Genomic DNA, 15,298 nt, shown 5'->3' with positions numbered 1-15,298 from the left:
GGTGGCAGGAGGACCTGTGATGCCTGACGACTTCTCGACGGGGAATGGACCTTATGGGACCGTATGGGACCTGTCTGCCGGGCTGTCTTTTCTTGAGACGGAATCTCTTGGGCTGAAGAGGGGTCCTGTCCCTTATTCTTATTTCAAAGGGTCCTTCACCGGCCGAAAAGAGGCCAGCCGGACGAGGATGGGACACTCAAATTTGGGACCCCTGTTTTTTTCACCAAGAAGTGAACACAGAGAGAGGAATACTCTACAGGAACGCATCCACACACCACAGGCCACATGCCAACATGCCTGAACAGCGTACCTTGGTCGAGTCGCAGCAGTATGCAGTATCCGTAAAGGGGAGGGAGACAAGAGCTGAGGCGCGGGATGGTGTGTTCCAGGTCCAGGGCCGGTAGAGACAGCAAAGGAAGGCACAGAGTGAGTGAGAGAGAGAGCTTCCATGGCTGATGGCAGGGCAGCAACCGCCTATGACGCATCTCTGCAGCGCCAACTCGGCTCGACAATCGTCCAATGTGCAGCTACGGCATGGCACCAAGACTCGAAGAGGGGGGTTCCACCAGACAGGGGCTGCAGCATTTGGGGAGGTGCGAAGGTGGCTGAACCCAGCTGCAGCTGCAGCAGCTGCAAGAGCAAGACTGGGTGTGCTCCCTGGCAACTTCCTGGCGTCGATGCGCCTGGGAACGGCAATGCACTGGCCATCTGGTGGAGACCGCGCCCATCATCGACGAATCCTGGCCAGTCGACGTGTTGTGGGCCGGCTGAACGCTGCATGCTGCGCCTCTGATTGGCCACTACATTTGCAATTGGAAACCGCCCTTAACCTTTGCGACTGCAGTTTGCCAGCAAGAAGCACTCTCACTGAGGGAAGCTACCACTGCCGGCTTGTGGGCGGTGCTGCCGCCGCCGAACACACTGCCTACCTTCCGCCGTAGAGTTTTTCTCAGTGTCTACCTAAGGTAGGTAAGGTAACTTCCTCTTGGCGGCCTCCGTCTGTGAGGTAGCACCTGCTGCCGACATCGACATTCAGACGTCTCAACCATCCGATGTGTTCGTCTGGTTTGTCGCCGTTGCCAACTTCTGCACACTCTACATCCCACAGTCATCCTTCATTTTTCTGCCCTGATTCGCGCCAAATCCTCACCGGAAACACCGTGATCCACCCGAACCGGTTGTCGTCCGCCGGCAGAGTTGCACCGGACCCCGGCAGACAGAAATGCGCAGGGCCAGACTTCCAGGTTTTTTTACCACCCAAAATCTGGACGTCGGCTCCTCTCGTTGCAGGGCTCGTCGCAGTTAAGCAAGGGCCCTGGATGTGTCGTCCGTGGCCGAGAGGCTGGCTACTGAGCCACGCCAATTAAGACGACCTATCTTTCGCGCGCTGCCGACAACCATTGAATGCGTTTCGACGTTGCCGCCCGTCTTTCACCCGAGACGAATGGAAGCAGCACTGACCCAACGGCAGCCACACGGCAGTAAAGACGGACGAATGACATCAACCTGTCTTGGCCTCCCCCAGGGAAAGCAACGCATGAGAAACCAATTCCACCCACTGACGCAACATGCCCGTGGTTTTTTTTTTTTTCTTCTGCCCTGGATGTGCGTACCGCGACACGCACCACTCACCACGCACTTCCACGCGGCTCTTGCGCATCTCTGTTGAAAACATCGCTGCACTATCGCAAATTTGACAAACAATCGGCGGCCCCAGACAAATGGCCTCAGCACCAGCCGGCTGGGCAGCTACGTACAAGCGTCATCGAGATGCCAATGCCAACATCGATGCGCTCTCTCTGCGAATAGTCGTTTACCATCACCCGGACTCTAACCGTGCCGGCACTAATAACCGGCGACAGCTGCGCCGGTCTTCGTCTGGCATTGGGGCGATGGATGGGAAATGGGATCTGTGCAAACAACACCGCTCCTCGCTCCATCGACAAGGCCAATTTCCCGCTCTGGAACGCTTCGAATTTTGCCCACCGGCGTCCTAAAACTAGCGGCCATGGTCAAAGTGCCAAACCGCTTCCGGCAGTCTGGTTGCGCTTCCATCGGCGCTACTCATGGAGAAAATCTCAAATCCTCCACATTCTGGCACCCGTTCCCTTGCTACTATCGACAGACAGTTTCTCCTCAGACCCCTGTTCAGCTGCCAAAGGAAATTGGACGCTGAAAAGACGGTGGACCAGCCTGCAAACAGCCACGAGAAACAAACTCGTGAGGGCCACAACCGATAGCCCACCTGAGAATCAGACAGCCCGCGAGTCACTGCCACTCTCTGCGCGACAACGGGCGACGGTGGCCGCCCGCTGCCCTGGCGATGTGGCCGTCCGGTCGGTTACACCGTTTCGTCTTTGCCATCGCTTGTTTCCAGTGTCTTGTGCTGTCGGTGGGCTGAGGGCGCACAGTTGGAATGGGACTTGCCCAGTCTAACAGCCATAACAGTGTCATCTGGCAGAAACACTAGCTGCCCTATCGGCGTAGTCCGCAATCCTCGGCAGACTCTTCTGCATCTCTTGCCATGCTTGCACAGCTGGATGTGCTGCAGTTCTTGCAGATTCACCGTCGCGTGCGCCGTTCTGTGTGTCCTTCCCAGCTGAGAGACCGCATTTGGACCGGCCCAGGCCCCATGCTGTTGTCAACCCCCTTCATCAAATATCCCGGCGAACTTCGCCCCAATGGCGGACCTCTCCGTTGCAAACCTTGGCGGCCGTTCTAAACTCTATTCAAATGCTTCATTTGAGAAGACCGGATAAATCATCGCCGACACTTGCCATATCTCTATTCGCCGACCAACCATCGACTATCGCGGCATGTTCCTCTCGTCGGTGCCACGTTGTTTAGCCGTTGACGACCACCAGATTTCCGGGGATCGTGCGCAGCACGCGGATGGCTATCTGGGTTCGGCAGATCGCTGGTTCTCGATTATATCCTGATCGGGTCGATCGTCGTTCTATTCCTGCGCGAGTGGCGTTCATGTGACCAGCGTTGAGATGACATGCATCTTGCCAAGACATGGGAATGTGTTCCAAAAGCTGCCGAATGAGTTATCCCATCATCTTTGAGGCAGCTCGAGATCTCTGACGTAGCCTCAACTTGGGCCGAGAGTGAATCTCACTGCAAATCCAGGCAGCGCTTGCATTGATGAACATGATCTTCCATTTACATGGTCATTCCTCTTTCACAAGTACAAAGACGACCTTCTCCCTGGCAGGGCGTTGCTGAAAGAGCTGCTGTAGGCAATCTTTGCTTACATGAGGTTCTATTGTCTCATCTTTCCGCAGCCTCTACGGTCGCATTAGCCCTTACTATTGTTCTCAGATGGGTATGGCCGTTGATTGCTTCATAGAGACGTGTTGCTATTGTTCGTCCTATCCATAGCTTGGGATTCAAAGATCGCAATGGCTTCTTTGTCCCGTTTGCTGCGATTTGCAGTACCGACCAGAATGGTCCCAACCCTTGAGAAGTAAAGAAGGCAATGATGAGAGGTTTTTCAAAATGGCGACTCGCCCCATCCTCAGATCTTTTTGGGCGCAAACGGACTCACTTTCTCGTCTGACATCCTCCTTGGTTTAGTAGAAGCACTTGCAACTGTCCACATCTTTCTCACGATGTCTACTTACGACCATGGCCATCGCGAGCCCCATCCGGGCTACGTGGAGAAGACACCATATGCTCACGGGTACCAGTCACGCTACACGGAAGAGATCATCAACAGAGGCGGCTATGTCAGTGGCCACGACAACCCCTGCGACCTCCAGCTCCTGGATCATGTCAATTGCGGTTACCTCTCAACACATGGAGTGCCGCCGACTCTGCTCGCCCTCAAGCAGCATGCTCAGTCGCTCGCGGTCCTCATCTCTCAGATCACAATCTCGAGCCAGTACGCCGAGGTCGACAACAAGAACAACGCCGACGGACGTATCTACAAGTCCTTCCGCGACAACGAAGCCTTTGACTGGCTCAACGACCTGAGCATGCCCTACGAGAACGATGACGAGTGGCATAACAAGCCCCTGACGGACCTCATGAACATCGTCGCGAGACAGTCAGATACCAGGAGCACCGAGCATCACTGCCCCCTCCAGAAATTCTCCCCACCGGAGGAAGGAAAGACGAAGCTGCGTCCCTACGCCTCGCACAGCGCCCTCGCCATGCACGCCAATGAGTGCCTCGAGATGCTCGATCACGAGTACAGCGCCACGGGCGGCCTCATGTCCCTCCTCCCGACTGACTCCGCGGCCGACGCCAAGGATATGGTCGCGGTCCGCAACAGCCTGCTCGGCCAATTCCTCCTATTCGCCCAGCACCTCGTGGCCCGCATGCACGACCTCGAGCTCAGCTACGCCAACGCCCTCGACGTGACCGCCGGCGAGGCCGCCGTGCCGATGCAGATGCTCTCCAAGGTTGGCCCGGACGGCACCTCGGGCAGGGAGGTCGCGTACCCGCAGGACAAGTGGATCCTGGCCAACGCCGGCGACGACGTCTTTGACTACCTGCACCGCGCGTTGGACCGTCAAGAGGCACAGATCAAGATCAAGCAGCAGATCTACGAGGCAAACGGCACGTACGGCGAGCGCCTGTGGAACGAGCAGCGCGGCGGCGACCTGTACGCACGCGGGCTCGTATTCTACGACGTCAAGACACGCTTCTTCCGGCTGCAGGGCAAGGGAAAGAGCACCATCTTCATGCTTCCCGCGCACGGCGAGCACCCGGCGGTGCAGCAGACGCGGCGCATCGAGGTCACCCCGACGGTGGTCTCGGTCGTGACGCCGACGTGGCCGGCGCGCGTGTCTGAGTGGGAGAAGAAGTACCGTGCCAAGCTCGAGGAAGCGGACGAGAGGGAGATTAAGCACCACGACATGACCGCGGAGACGTTCAAGATGCGGGAGCACAATGAGACGCTCGCGACGGAGCTCCAGAGGGCCCGGCTTATGAACGAGAAGTTCGAGACTTACTACACGGCGTCGGAGGCCGCGAACGGCGCCGCGATGCTGGAGAGGAAGGCGGCGGCGCTCGAGACGGAGCTTGCAGGGCAGAAGGCTCGGATGCAGCAGCTCGAGAAACTAGAGACGCAGCTGGAAAAGCTCAAGCCGCACCTGCCGGAGAGCTACAAAGGGTTCCTGTATTCGCCTTTGCCGGGGCAGACGGAGCCTCTGGGTGCTGCCATGTTTCGGGACGCGCCTGCTACGGGTGTCAGCGACTAAGGATTTGGTATGTCCAAGTCTGGTGCGAGGGTTTCGGTGATGAAGGCAACCCGAGAAAGTGTCTTGTGTATGTTTTGGCAGTGGCGTAAAGGGTGTTGTCTAGGTGGCACGCGAGTCGGGCATCGTATCATTCGTACGAATACACGACGACGAGTAGAGATGGTGTCTTTCGTAGCTGCGTTGGTGTAGCTTGGCAATTGGACCAGTTGATCGGACAATGTTGGACAGTGGCGTACAGAAGAGCACAAAACAAACAAGTGATTCGGAAGAGGATCCTCGAGAAGGAAACGGTTGTCAAACGAGCGACATCAATCTTCGGTTCCCCTCCCTACCTTAGAGTACAACATGTGATTTCCTAGAGTTTAGTAGTGCGCAGCGATGAGCTGCGTCTCCCTTGGTTGGCGGTTGCGACCGTGTTATCGGCCATCTTCAAAGTTCCACCAAAAAGATTGGTTCCCCTCCACCCCTCAAAAGATCGAAAATCAAGGCCGCGCGACCCACGATTGACGATTGGGAACATGGAACAAAGGAACAGCATCAGGGATGGCGGTCGCGGGCTAGTACAATCTCGGCATGGCACGGAATCGGTCAGCAAGGGTCCGGGTAGCCGAAGCACCGCACCCCACCCGAGCCGATTCATCCCCCACCTGCCTGTGTGTGTCGTTGCCCCGGCGACGACGTTCACCGGCGCCCGCCAAAACAAAACCCTGCAGATTTCTGAGGAACTGCTTCGGCGGCGCGGCATGGCAATCCCTCATGATGCCATTTGACGGCCAGTCATTGGTGATTGGGAGTGCCTAAGAATGCGCTAAAGTAAAGTAGATAGACAACCTTGCGGCGCGGACGTTCGATTCTTGCTGCTTCGTTCTAGCCCGTTCAGAACCTCCTCGGCGTCGAAGAAGTGCGCGCGGCCCTTTCAATTGGACAGACAGCGAGGAACGGAGTAGTAGCTCGGCAGACTTACGCCGCAATTCTTTTTCCCTCCCTTCTTCAAGACCTGTGTCTGCTTGGTTTCTTATTCCCTCACGCGCTACTGCGTACGTACACCGGCTTGGTAGCTTGCCCATCACCCCTGTCATCCAGACCATTCGATTTGTTGACATCCCACATCCTGTCCGCGAAGCCGCAGGCCGCAGACACCACCGCCGCCCCAACCCCCAACCCCTCGATTTGCATCCCAGCAAGCGTCCCGTCATCCAGATTAATCCATCGACACACGCAAAACGTTCGCCCGGGGTCTTGTGGTGAGGATCCTCTTTCTCCATACTTGATTGCCCACCATAGGTGTACTGGCCTCCTCTTTCCCGCATTGCTGCGTGCCCCGTGCTTTCTTCTCTTTCCCATCCTTTCTCTTCTTGTCCGACGCAGCATTTTTCGAGGCCCATTTTCGCAGCCCAGCTGAAGCCGATCCTAGACGAAGGGGGAAGCGAACGGGAGACGACCAGAGGAAAAAGAATGCTTGCTCGTTGAACGACGAAACGGCGTTCTAGATCTGTGACCTCACCCATTGCAGAGAAAGTGAGAGAGGGCATACGAAATACCTGTGATTTGCAACTACGATCGACGACTGGCGCAAGGATCGGGGGAGGAAGATCATGAACGGTGCTGCCGCATAGCGGTCGGCGGATACGAACAACTCAAAAACGGGACCACGGTTCGCGGCCGCGACAAAACGAATACACATCACACGATGGTGTCACCGACAACGACGACAGCAAATGGCCTACGGGCCCTCGACGCCCGGAGGACCACCCTCGCCGCGCTGCTGCTGTCCTCCGCCGTGACGGCGCAGCAGACGTTCCCCTACGTCCCGACGATAATCCTGCTCTCCCCCACGCAGCCCGGCGTACCGGCCAACGCCAGCAGCAACGGCCTCGCATACATCTTCCACCAAGGCAGCAGCAGCAGTAGCGTCGAGCTCTTATCGTTAAACGTCTCCTCGACAGTCGATGGGGCCTCCAGCCTGCAGACGATATCGGGCAGCCTGCCCTTCCTCGACGGCGCGAGCAAGACGACGGCCTTCCTGCCTGCGATGGCCGACAACGGGACGATCGTGGTGCAGGCGGGGGACTGCGCGGCGTACGACGGCTACGACGTGTGGAGCTACACCGCCGGCTCGTGGTCCAAGACCGCCGCATCGCTGCCGAGCTCTGCCGACTCGGACGCCGGCCCGTACGCCCTCGGCGCGGGGATCAGTTTTTCGGCGACGCTGGCGCCGACGATGTCGCAGCCGGTACTGTACTCGTTCGGCGGCATGTGTCTGAGCCCGACGACAGATGAGTCCACGTGGCAGGAGAACGGGACGTACACGAAGGCGATGCTGCGGGTTGCGCCGTCGGACAGCAGCAGCTCATCAGGGGCGTACGCGGCGAGCTTCATCTCCGGCAAGGGTCCCGCGTTCCCAGAGGCTGGGTTCTCGTTTACGGCGCTGAGCCCGTCCATCTCGAACCGGTCCGGAGTCGTGACGCAGCAGAATCGGTACGTGCTGCTCGGCGGACACACGCAGCAGGCGTTCATCAACATGAGCTCGGCCGCGATCTGGAACCTGCCGGAGGAGTCATGGAACTTTGCGACTGTGGGGGCTGTGAGGACGGGCAGCAGCGAGCTTGCCGTTAAGGGGGTGGTGAGGAGGAACGCGGAGGTGGAGAGCCGGTCTGGGCATACTGCTGTGCTGAACGAGGACGGCACAGCGCTTATTGTAATGGGAGGATGGGTGGGAAGTGTATCGCAGGCTGCCTCGCCGCAGCTGGCGGTGTTGCAGATGGGGGATACGTATGGAGATTGGACGTGGGAGATTCCAACGCAGCAGCCCAGCGACGGCATCTTCGGACACGGCGCGGCGATCTTGCCCGGGAACGTGATGATGGTCTACGGGGGGTACGAAATCTCGAGCTCGGGGTCCAAAACGAAGAGGCAATCGAGTGGAAGTGGGCTGCGGTTTCTGAACATGACGTCGATGTCGTGGACGACGAGTTACTCGAACCCGAACCACGGCACAACATCAGGCTCCAGCGGCGCCTCTGATGACAATATCAAGAAGATTGGTCTCGGAGTCGGCTTGGGAGTGGGGCTCGCCGCTGTTCTCGGTGCTTTCCTCGTCTACTTCTGCTACAAGAGGCATCTGAGGAAGAAGAAGCTGGCCAGAGACGAGGCGGTGCGCTCGCTGGCTCAGGATGCCTCCCACTTCCTGCACCCGGAAGACGACATGTTGGAGCGGCATGATGCGTCTGCTTTCCCCTGGACAAATCACGCCTGGTACACAGGAGGCCACGATCCCTACGACGACGGCGCCAGAACACAGGGATACGAGTCCCTGAGAACTCCCAACCAAGGAAGCTACGGCACCTATCAGCAACCACCCGGCCTCCTCATCCCCCGCAAACCCATCCCGCGAGCCGCCAGGGGCTCGTACCAACCCGCCGGCACCCTGACGACGCCAGGCCATATCCACCCCATCTACGAAGCAGACGAAGACGACCCGGACAACGCCAAGGCCAGACAACGCAACCAGGAGCCCGTAACGCCCACAACACCAGCCTACGCGGATCCTTTCACCACACCCACAGGTTCAGGTTCCGTGCCGGTCCTCGTCCCAGGGAACCGCAACTCCATGACCCCCAGCCCCGAAGCGCTCATGCGTCGCGACCCGGAGGTACAAGACTGGCAGTCCGATGTGGACGCCGCAGAGGCGCTGCTCGCGCAGATGCCCGCGCGGCGCAACACAGGAAAACGCTCCTCGCCCACGCGGCGCGCGTCGATGCGGTCGCGGGCCAGCATGGCCGACGACGAGCGCACCGCCAGCAACGTGTCCGAGTCGGCGCGGAGCGCCATCAGCCTGCCGACGCGCAGCGCCTCCGCCAAGCGCAACAGCGCCGGCCCGAACAACCTGAACCTGACCATCATCACGGACGGCCGGGTGGGCACGTCGAGCTCGTCGAGCAGCAGCGGGCACACGTACTCGACGGCCAAGACGACGTTCAACGCGCTGCAGGCGGAGGGGCCCTCGCTGCTGCACCGCGGGCAGAAGCCGCTGCACGAGTCGCCCGACGACGAGGAGGAGGACTACATACACATCCCGAGCAGCCCGAGCAAGCACAAGCCGCGGCGGTCGCTGGGGTGGCTGGGCAGTTTGAGGAGGGTGTTTAGCGGGAACCCGAACGAGTCGTCGGACTCGAGCAAGGAGGATGATCTGCCGAGGCGGCTGTCGCTTGACCAGGTCAGCTCGGACTACGAGCCGCGTCTGGTGGGTTTGTCTGGCATCGGGGGCGCCGAGCTGCTGAGGAGGAAGCAGGGCAGGCATGACTGGGATGTTGACCAGAAGTCCCTCGACGAGTGGGACATTGAGAAGGCCATTGAGCAGAGGCTTGTCCAGGTCATGTTCACGGTGCCGAAGGAGAGGTTACGTGTCGTCAATGCGGAGGTCGAGAAGGAGGAGGAGGCGGTGCTTGTTGACCCGGATAGAGACGAGCTGGACGAACTAGACAGACTAGTGCACGACCCAGAGAAGGCGGGATTGGTGGTAGACTACAGAGATAAGGGCAAGGGCAAGGAGGTTGCGGAGGAGGACATCACAATGGCGTTTAGCAGACCAGAGTCACCCGGTGGCGTATCATTGTCGCCGACGAGGGGCAGGAGGTTGGTGCATCTACCGCCGCCCAAAGAGGACGACGGCGGCGACGGCGGGTTGAGGGTCAGAGAAGAGTCTGAGCCGAGGCCTAGCCTGACGCTGAGGACGGCGGAGGTCGTCAGTGTCGCGAGGCCGAAGACGAGGGTGCTGGAGATGGTGGAGAATTTCGAGACGAAGAGCCGGGAGAGCAGTCCATCGCTTCGCTGATGGGTCATGTCGTTCCCGAGCTCTCTCGGTTTGGTTCCTTGTATCTTCACCACATTTCTGCGCTGGCGTTTGTGTTTCTTCTGCCGGGAGATGTGCTGTCTCCAACAATTCTTCCTGTTTGGAGAACGAGAAGAGACGATACGTGTACATGGGTCATCATGGGTCGACGGCGCGCGTTGGGGGTTTCTGGGTATTGTGAAATGGAGGGCGGCGGGTTTTGCTTGTATTTTAACGAGAAAGCGATACATGCTTCGGAAATGGATGGGAGACGGCTATTTGGATTTTGCTTTTGAAATAAGGGGCTTGGTTCTATTCGCTCGCTTCTGTGTTTATACGATCGTTTTTACGGTGACGGATGATACATCATCCCACCGCGACGGGTAGTTTGAGGGAGGAGACGGGAGCAGGTAGATGAACCCCGGGCTTGGATTGCTCCAGAGGTTGAAATTGAACATGGTCGGAATGTCGCTTGCTTCGCTGTGAGCTGCAAATAGTAGGATGGCAGTCGAGGTCGCGGATCGTTTTGTTGTGCCAAAGATTTCCGAAGTCTTTGCACATGCGAGCTCTTACCTAAACCTTGCGTATCTATCATGTACCGTATCGAATGAGTCGAAGAGGGGTCTCTGAGAGCAAACTAATCCGTCTTGTCGCCCTGAAAGCCCCTTCACTCCACACCTCGTATCATACAAAACATGTCACCTCTTCTTTTTCCGGCGCTCGCGAGCGGGTATCTCATGTCTGTAATCGAACCGCCCTCCCTCGTTTTAAGTCCAAGGCCCTCCCCATAACCTCACCCATCCTTCACCCCATCCTCGCCCTTCTTCTCCCCGTCTGCATCCCCCTTCTTCCACCGATACTCCCTCTCAATCCCCGCCCTCCTCTGCGCCGTATCGCACAACCTCACATCCCCGCACTCGCACACAGCCGGCTCCCTCACCCAGCGGTACGTGATACTCCACCGGTCCGCCCGCCTCCTCACCGTGCCATCCTTCAACGTGTCCGTCTTCCTCTTCCGGATCCCATGCGTCCAGTGCAGCCTCGAGTCCCCCGACATCTGCAACATGCTCCGCGGCGTCAAATCAACCTCCACAGTCTCCTTCTCCTCTCCCTCTCCCCCATCCTCACCCTCACCTCCCTCCGCCGTCTTCTTCTTCGCCCTCACCCTCGAGAACTGCATCACAACCCCGCTCCCCAAGCTCAGCGCATACAGCTGGTCGTACGCGCTATGCGTGTCCACGTGCGGCGGGATCCCCGCGCCCGGCGGGTAGTGCTGCAGACACACCTGGTCCGGGTCGCGCCCCTCGCGCGTCGGGATCAGCGGCCGCAGCCACTCCGGGAACGCGCGGAACGGCACCGCCGGGTCCACGCCGAACGTCTTGTAGTCGAACGTGTACCCGTAGTGCAGCGACAGCCGCCCCGCGCCGCGGTCCGTCGGCCATTCGAGCTCGTGCCGGAAGATGTCGATGAGCCGCGCCTCGTGCTCCGGCGTGATGAAGTCGTCTTGCCAGAAGAGGCCGCGGGGCTCGATGGGGAGTTCTTCCATTGGCGTGCGCGTGTGGGAAACTGTTTCTTTACTTAAACTTGCGGCAATGTTACGGTTGGCGTGGAAAAGACCGCAGGGTTGATCCGTTCCCGTCCCGTCGTCTGATTTTGATGATGGGCAAAATCGTTCGAGTGGGGGTGGGGCTTTTGTGAGAAATTCACTAGATGACTGGTCGTTTTCTTCTTTGTTGTATTAAGGAGGTATTGAAACCTTGAAGATCCTCCAAAATTGATCGCTGTGGTGTACGCAAGGAGCTCGTTGTTCACTCTTGCCATTTTCGACGTTTCCGCAAAATTGTCAAGGGCCGTCAAGTGAGTCGATTGATGTCGCACAAGCCGCGAAAAGAGTGGGTCCAGTAACGGGAATCGGGCGGAGGATCGGACACCCACGCGGACGTGCTCCCGTCGGACGGGGTTGTGTCTCGGCCTATCCCTTTGCCTATTGGCTGTGCGATTCAAGGTGCTCTTTGGTAACAATTGGGTGTGAAAGCAATGCGTTAATGCCATACTCTCATTCACGATCAGGTCATCAGTAACTGGGACACGGAATTCAAGTTGATAAACTTCATGAAATTGTAGTCTCGTTCCCAATCAGCTAAATGATGTGGTATCTCGTAAAAGTAACGCCAACCCATGCATGCAAAAAGGTCAAACCCATCCGTCTCTATGATACAAGAGCCCCTCGTCGCGATATATCCCAAGCATATGTAAGAATGGGTCACGCCACGAGTTATAATTCACGACCCCGGCTTAGAAAGCCTGCCCGGGTCCAGCATTGTGGTTATATCCCTGGTTATATCCCTGCTGTCCGTTCCTCTGCACAGTCGGCATTTGATCTGTGTGCGGCAAGACAGGGCTTTCAGGCACAGGGCTACGCGCTCCCCACAGTGCCTCCCCAATTCGCTGTTGCGTCAGGTCCCGAGGCCCAGTGGCAGTGGGACTTGGAGCCACGGCATTAGGTGGCATTCCGGGGCTCGGCGCCAAAGCTGTCCTTTCCCACTCGGCGTCGGCATCGCGTTGCGGGTGGTATGCCTCGCGTGGTGGGTGATAGGCGGGCACCATGCCGGCCGCCTCGTAACTCTTATCTTGGTAAGGCGAGATGGGGGACATTGGTGATACAGGTCTTGCTGGGCGTTGCGGCGGCGACATCTCGGAAGCGTGAGGCTGAGCGTGCGCGATAAGGCTGTCGCTTTCGTTGTCGGCGCGGGCGGGACGTGGCGGCGGCCTCGAAGGCTGCAGGTAGGTGCTGCGGCGGAATTCAGTTGCAATGGGAAGATGGTCGGTACTCTTCGCTCCGGGGCGGGCGTAAGAGGTGTCGCCCTTGTCGAGATCATCCATATCCAAGCTGGCGGCCGTCTTGTAGCTAGGGTCCTCCTTGCGACGCTTGACACCGCAGAGGAGCCAGCGCATGCCTCGACCGAAGGCCTTGACAAAGTCCCAGAGGTTGAGCGCATTTCCAATGGCGCCAAAACCAAGCCAGCCTCCGGATGGAGGTCCATGCTCATTCTCGCGCGGGTGAGCGTTGGGGTCTCGGGAGTCGGGCGTAGGATAGAAGGTGGGTTTCGCACCGGGAGCGTACGGTCTCCACGGGAAGGCCCAGAGATGCAGGAGGGCGAAGAGAGCCATCTCGAAGCATAGTAGTAAGGCGGGAATGCCGACCTTAATGTCGGGATAAGCGAGAACTTCGTTCGGGTGGACGAGGTCGAGAGTAGATGTGGCGACGGAAATGCAGGTAACCTGCCAGAAGGAGAAGAAGACGACGAGCTTGATTGCCAGGACTTTGAGGAAGGGTGAGTGAGGTGAGAGAGCTTCGCGCATCTGGACATAGAACTGGATGACGCAGTACATGGCAATGGTCACGGCCACGCAGTTGATTGAGATGACCTGCGTCTGTTAGTGGAGATCCTCAATGTGCGCAAGCAGGGAGACATACCCAGATGTGAGCAAAGACCGGGTTGTTGGAGCTCTCGCAGTATCTGTGGAAGTATTGAGAGACGACCGCGGTGACGGTCATGGCAACACGGATAAAGACATAGTGATAGATACCGATCCAGTTGATGTTAAACCAAGTCAAACCGCTCTTGGGCGTGCGCCAGGGTCCTCTGTCACCACCACAGCACTTGGCGAACCAGTTCAGGGGCCAGACCCAGGGCTTGATGGGGTGCAGGTTGCGGAAGTATTCCTTCTGCGTGTGTAAATCCGGGGCCAGGTAGTGGCACATGAGGGAGAAGAAGGAAGCAATGGCGAATGCTTCATAGCAGTCGCTCATGACCTGGAAGTAGACGGCATGCCAGTAGTAGTATAGTTGGAGGAAGGATGAGGCAGCGTAGACGGGGACCATAAACAGGATTCGGATGATCTGACGCTGCTCTCGTGGTTTCGTGTAGTTGTTCGCGTGCATAAACACTAGGTAGAGAGACAGACTGATGGCGATGATGGTACAGGAGCCGGCGATGACGAGGGCGAGGTCGTGGAAGGTCAACGGGCCGGCGATGAGGATCTCGGAGCCGGGGAGGACTGGAGCACGGGAGAGACATTTGTTAGCTTCATTCGGGCGGCCGGGGGAGAAGGGAGGAGTTGCGGGTTAGCTGGATGACGTACTCCTCATGTCCTCGAGGGTGGAATTACACGTCAAATTCATATCGACGGTTCAGCGCCCACGAAGGGGTGGCGGCCGTTGGGTGCTGCAGAACGTTGGGCCAGGCGCGAGACAGCGGGAAAGAGGTGTCGCGGGATCGAGGAAGTGATATTCGGTGTAGACGGTGACGTTGCGTGGGTTGGGTTTGTGAGTGCCAAGACTCGTCGGCTGCAGGTACCAGAGCGGATGCCCAGGTCTTGGCGGAGCTTGTCGCTCGTGGCTGCTCGGTGGTGGTGCGGAGGGTGTTCCTTCTCGCGAGCACGGCCGGGCGAGACGACGTGGAAAAGGATCAAAAAGAAAAAAGTAAGGGTCCAGTGAGGTTATTTCCTCCTCTTTTGATTGCCTGACGCACTGCAATGCAACGCCCTCCCTCTCTTTGCCCAGGATTCCGGCTCTCGAGTCGCGAGTCGCAGTTCGGTTGGAGCGTGGTGTGTGGTCGGGTGTCGTGTGAGGTCGCCAGGTCCCAACAATGTCGCAGGTCGATCCTCCTCTTGCAAGATTCCACAAAAAATTACCGGCCGTCGCGCGTGCGCAATTACAATCGTCGTTCGAGTATCTTATCGTTTTCCGTGCTGCAGCTGCTGCCCTCGTCGTATTTGTTCCGTGTTCGTTCCCAATGCCGCAACAAGAGACCAAAATAAAAGAGTACTGGAAGAAAGGGGGATGGTCGAAGGTGGTTCCCCCTGAGGTCGAAGAATGAAACAGAAGACGCACCCGAGAACAGAGGCTGTCGTGAAGCAGACAGCCAAGAGAATGATTTGGGAAGAGGAGGGAAAGGAAAAAAAAAACAAGAGGAAGGAAGGATGCGAAAGCGGAGGGGAATGGAGACTTGAGAGAGAGGCGAGACACGAATGAGCAACGGTATGAGCCACCGGGATTGGATGTGCGGTAAGGTAGGTAGGTAGTGGTAGGCAAAGGCAAGGTGGGAAGCGAAGCCAGGAGCAGGATCCGGGGTCAGCAAATGGCAGTCCAGTCCAGTCCAGTCCAGTGTGAGATGATGCCTCTTTCCTGCTCCTCCCCTCCACTGCTGGGCCGGTGCTGGTGCTGCTCCTGCTGTTGCGCTGCGTCTCGCTG

General features: G+C 58.1%; 4 protein-coding genes across 4 annotated transcripts; 2 read left to right on the top strand and 2 right to left on the bottom strand.

The window, feature by feature from the left end:
- Positions 1 to 3,614: 3,614 nt before the first annotated feature.
- Positions 3,615 to 5,210, top strand: GCG54_00008139 (uncharacterized protein; the record flags this gene model as incomplete). The annotated part of the gene is made up of 1 exon (XM_045408111.1): positions 3,615 to 5,210. One exon carries the CDS (start codon positions 3,615 to 3,617, stop codon positions 5,208 to 5,210), a length of 1,596 nt encoding a protein of 531 aa, XP_045257416.1.
- A 1,690-nt stretch (positions 5,211 to 6,900) lies between these two features.
- On the top strand, positions 6,901 to 10,044 carry GCG54_00008138 (uncharacterized protein; the record flags this gene model as incomplete). The annotated part of the gene is made up of 1 exon (XM_045408110.1): positions 6,901 to 10,044. The coding sequence occupies one exon, from the start codon at positions 6,901 to 6,903 to the stop codon at positions 10,042 to 10,044; it is 3,144 nt and encodes a 1,047-aa protein (XP_045257415.1).
- A 790-nt stretch (positions 10,045 to 10,834) lies between these two features.
- GCG54_00008137 (Alkylated DNA repair protein alkB-like 8) lies at positions 10,835 to 11,587 on the bottom strand (the record flags this gene model as incomplete). Its single annotated transcript, XM_045408109.1, has 1 exon — positions 10,835 to 11,587. One exon carries the CDS (start codon positions 11,585 to 11,587, stop codon positions 10,835 to 10,837), a length of 753 nt encoding a protein of 250 aa, XP_045257414.1.
- Positions 11,588 to 12,336: 749 nt separating this feature from the next.
- On the bottom strand, positions 12,337 to 14,227 carry GCG54_00008136 (Transmembrane protein; the record flags this gene model as incomplete). The annotated part of the gene is made up of 3 exons (XM_045408108.1): positions 12,337 to 13,476; positions 13,520 to 14,103; positions 14,188 to 14,227. 3 exons carry the CDS (start codon positions 14,225 to 14,227, stop codon positions 12,337 to 12,339), a joined length of 1,764 nt encoding a protein of 587 aa, XP_045257413.1.
- Positions 14,228 to 15,298: the final 1,071 nt, after the last annotated feature.

This window comes from Colletotrichum gloeosporioides (genome assembly GCF_011800055.1).
Source record: "Colletotrichum gloeosporioides strain Lc1 chromosome Unknown consensus_100, whole genome shotgun sequence".
NCBI lineage: Eukaryota > Fungi > Ascomycota > Sordariomycetes > Glomerellales > Glomerellaceae > Colletotrichum > Colletotrichum gloeosporioides.
Note: the sequence above shows the minus strand (reverse complement) of the source record. Positions and strands in the feature narration are given on the sequence as shown.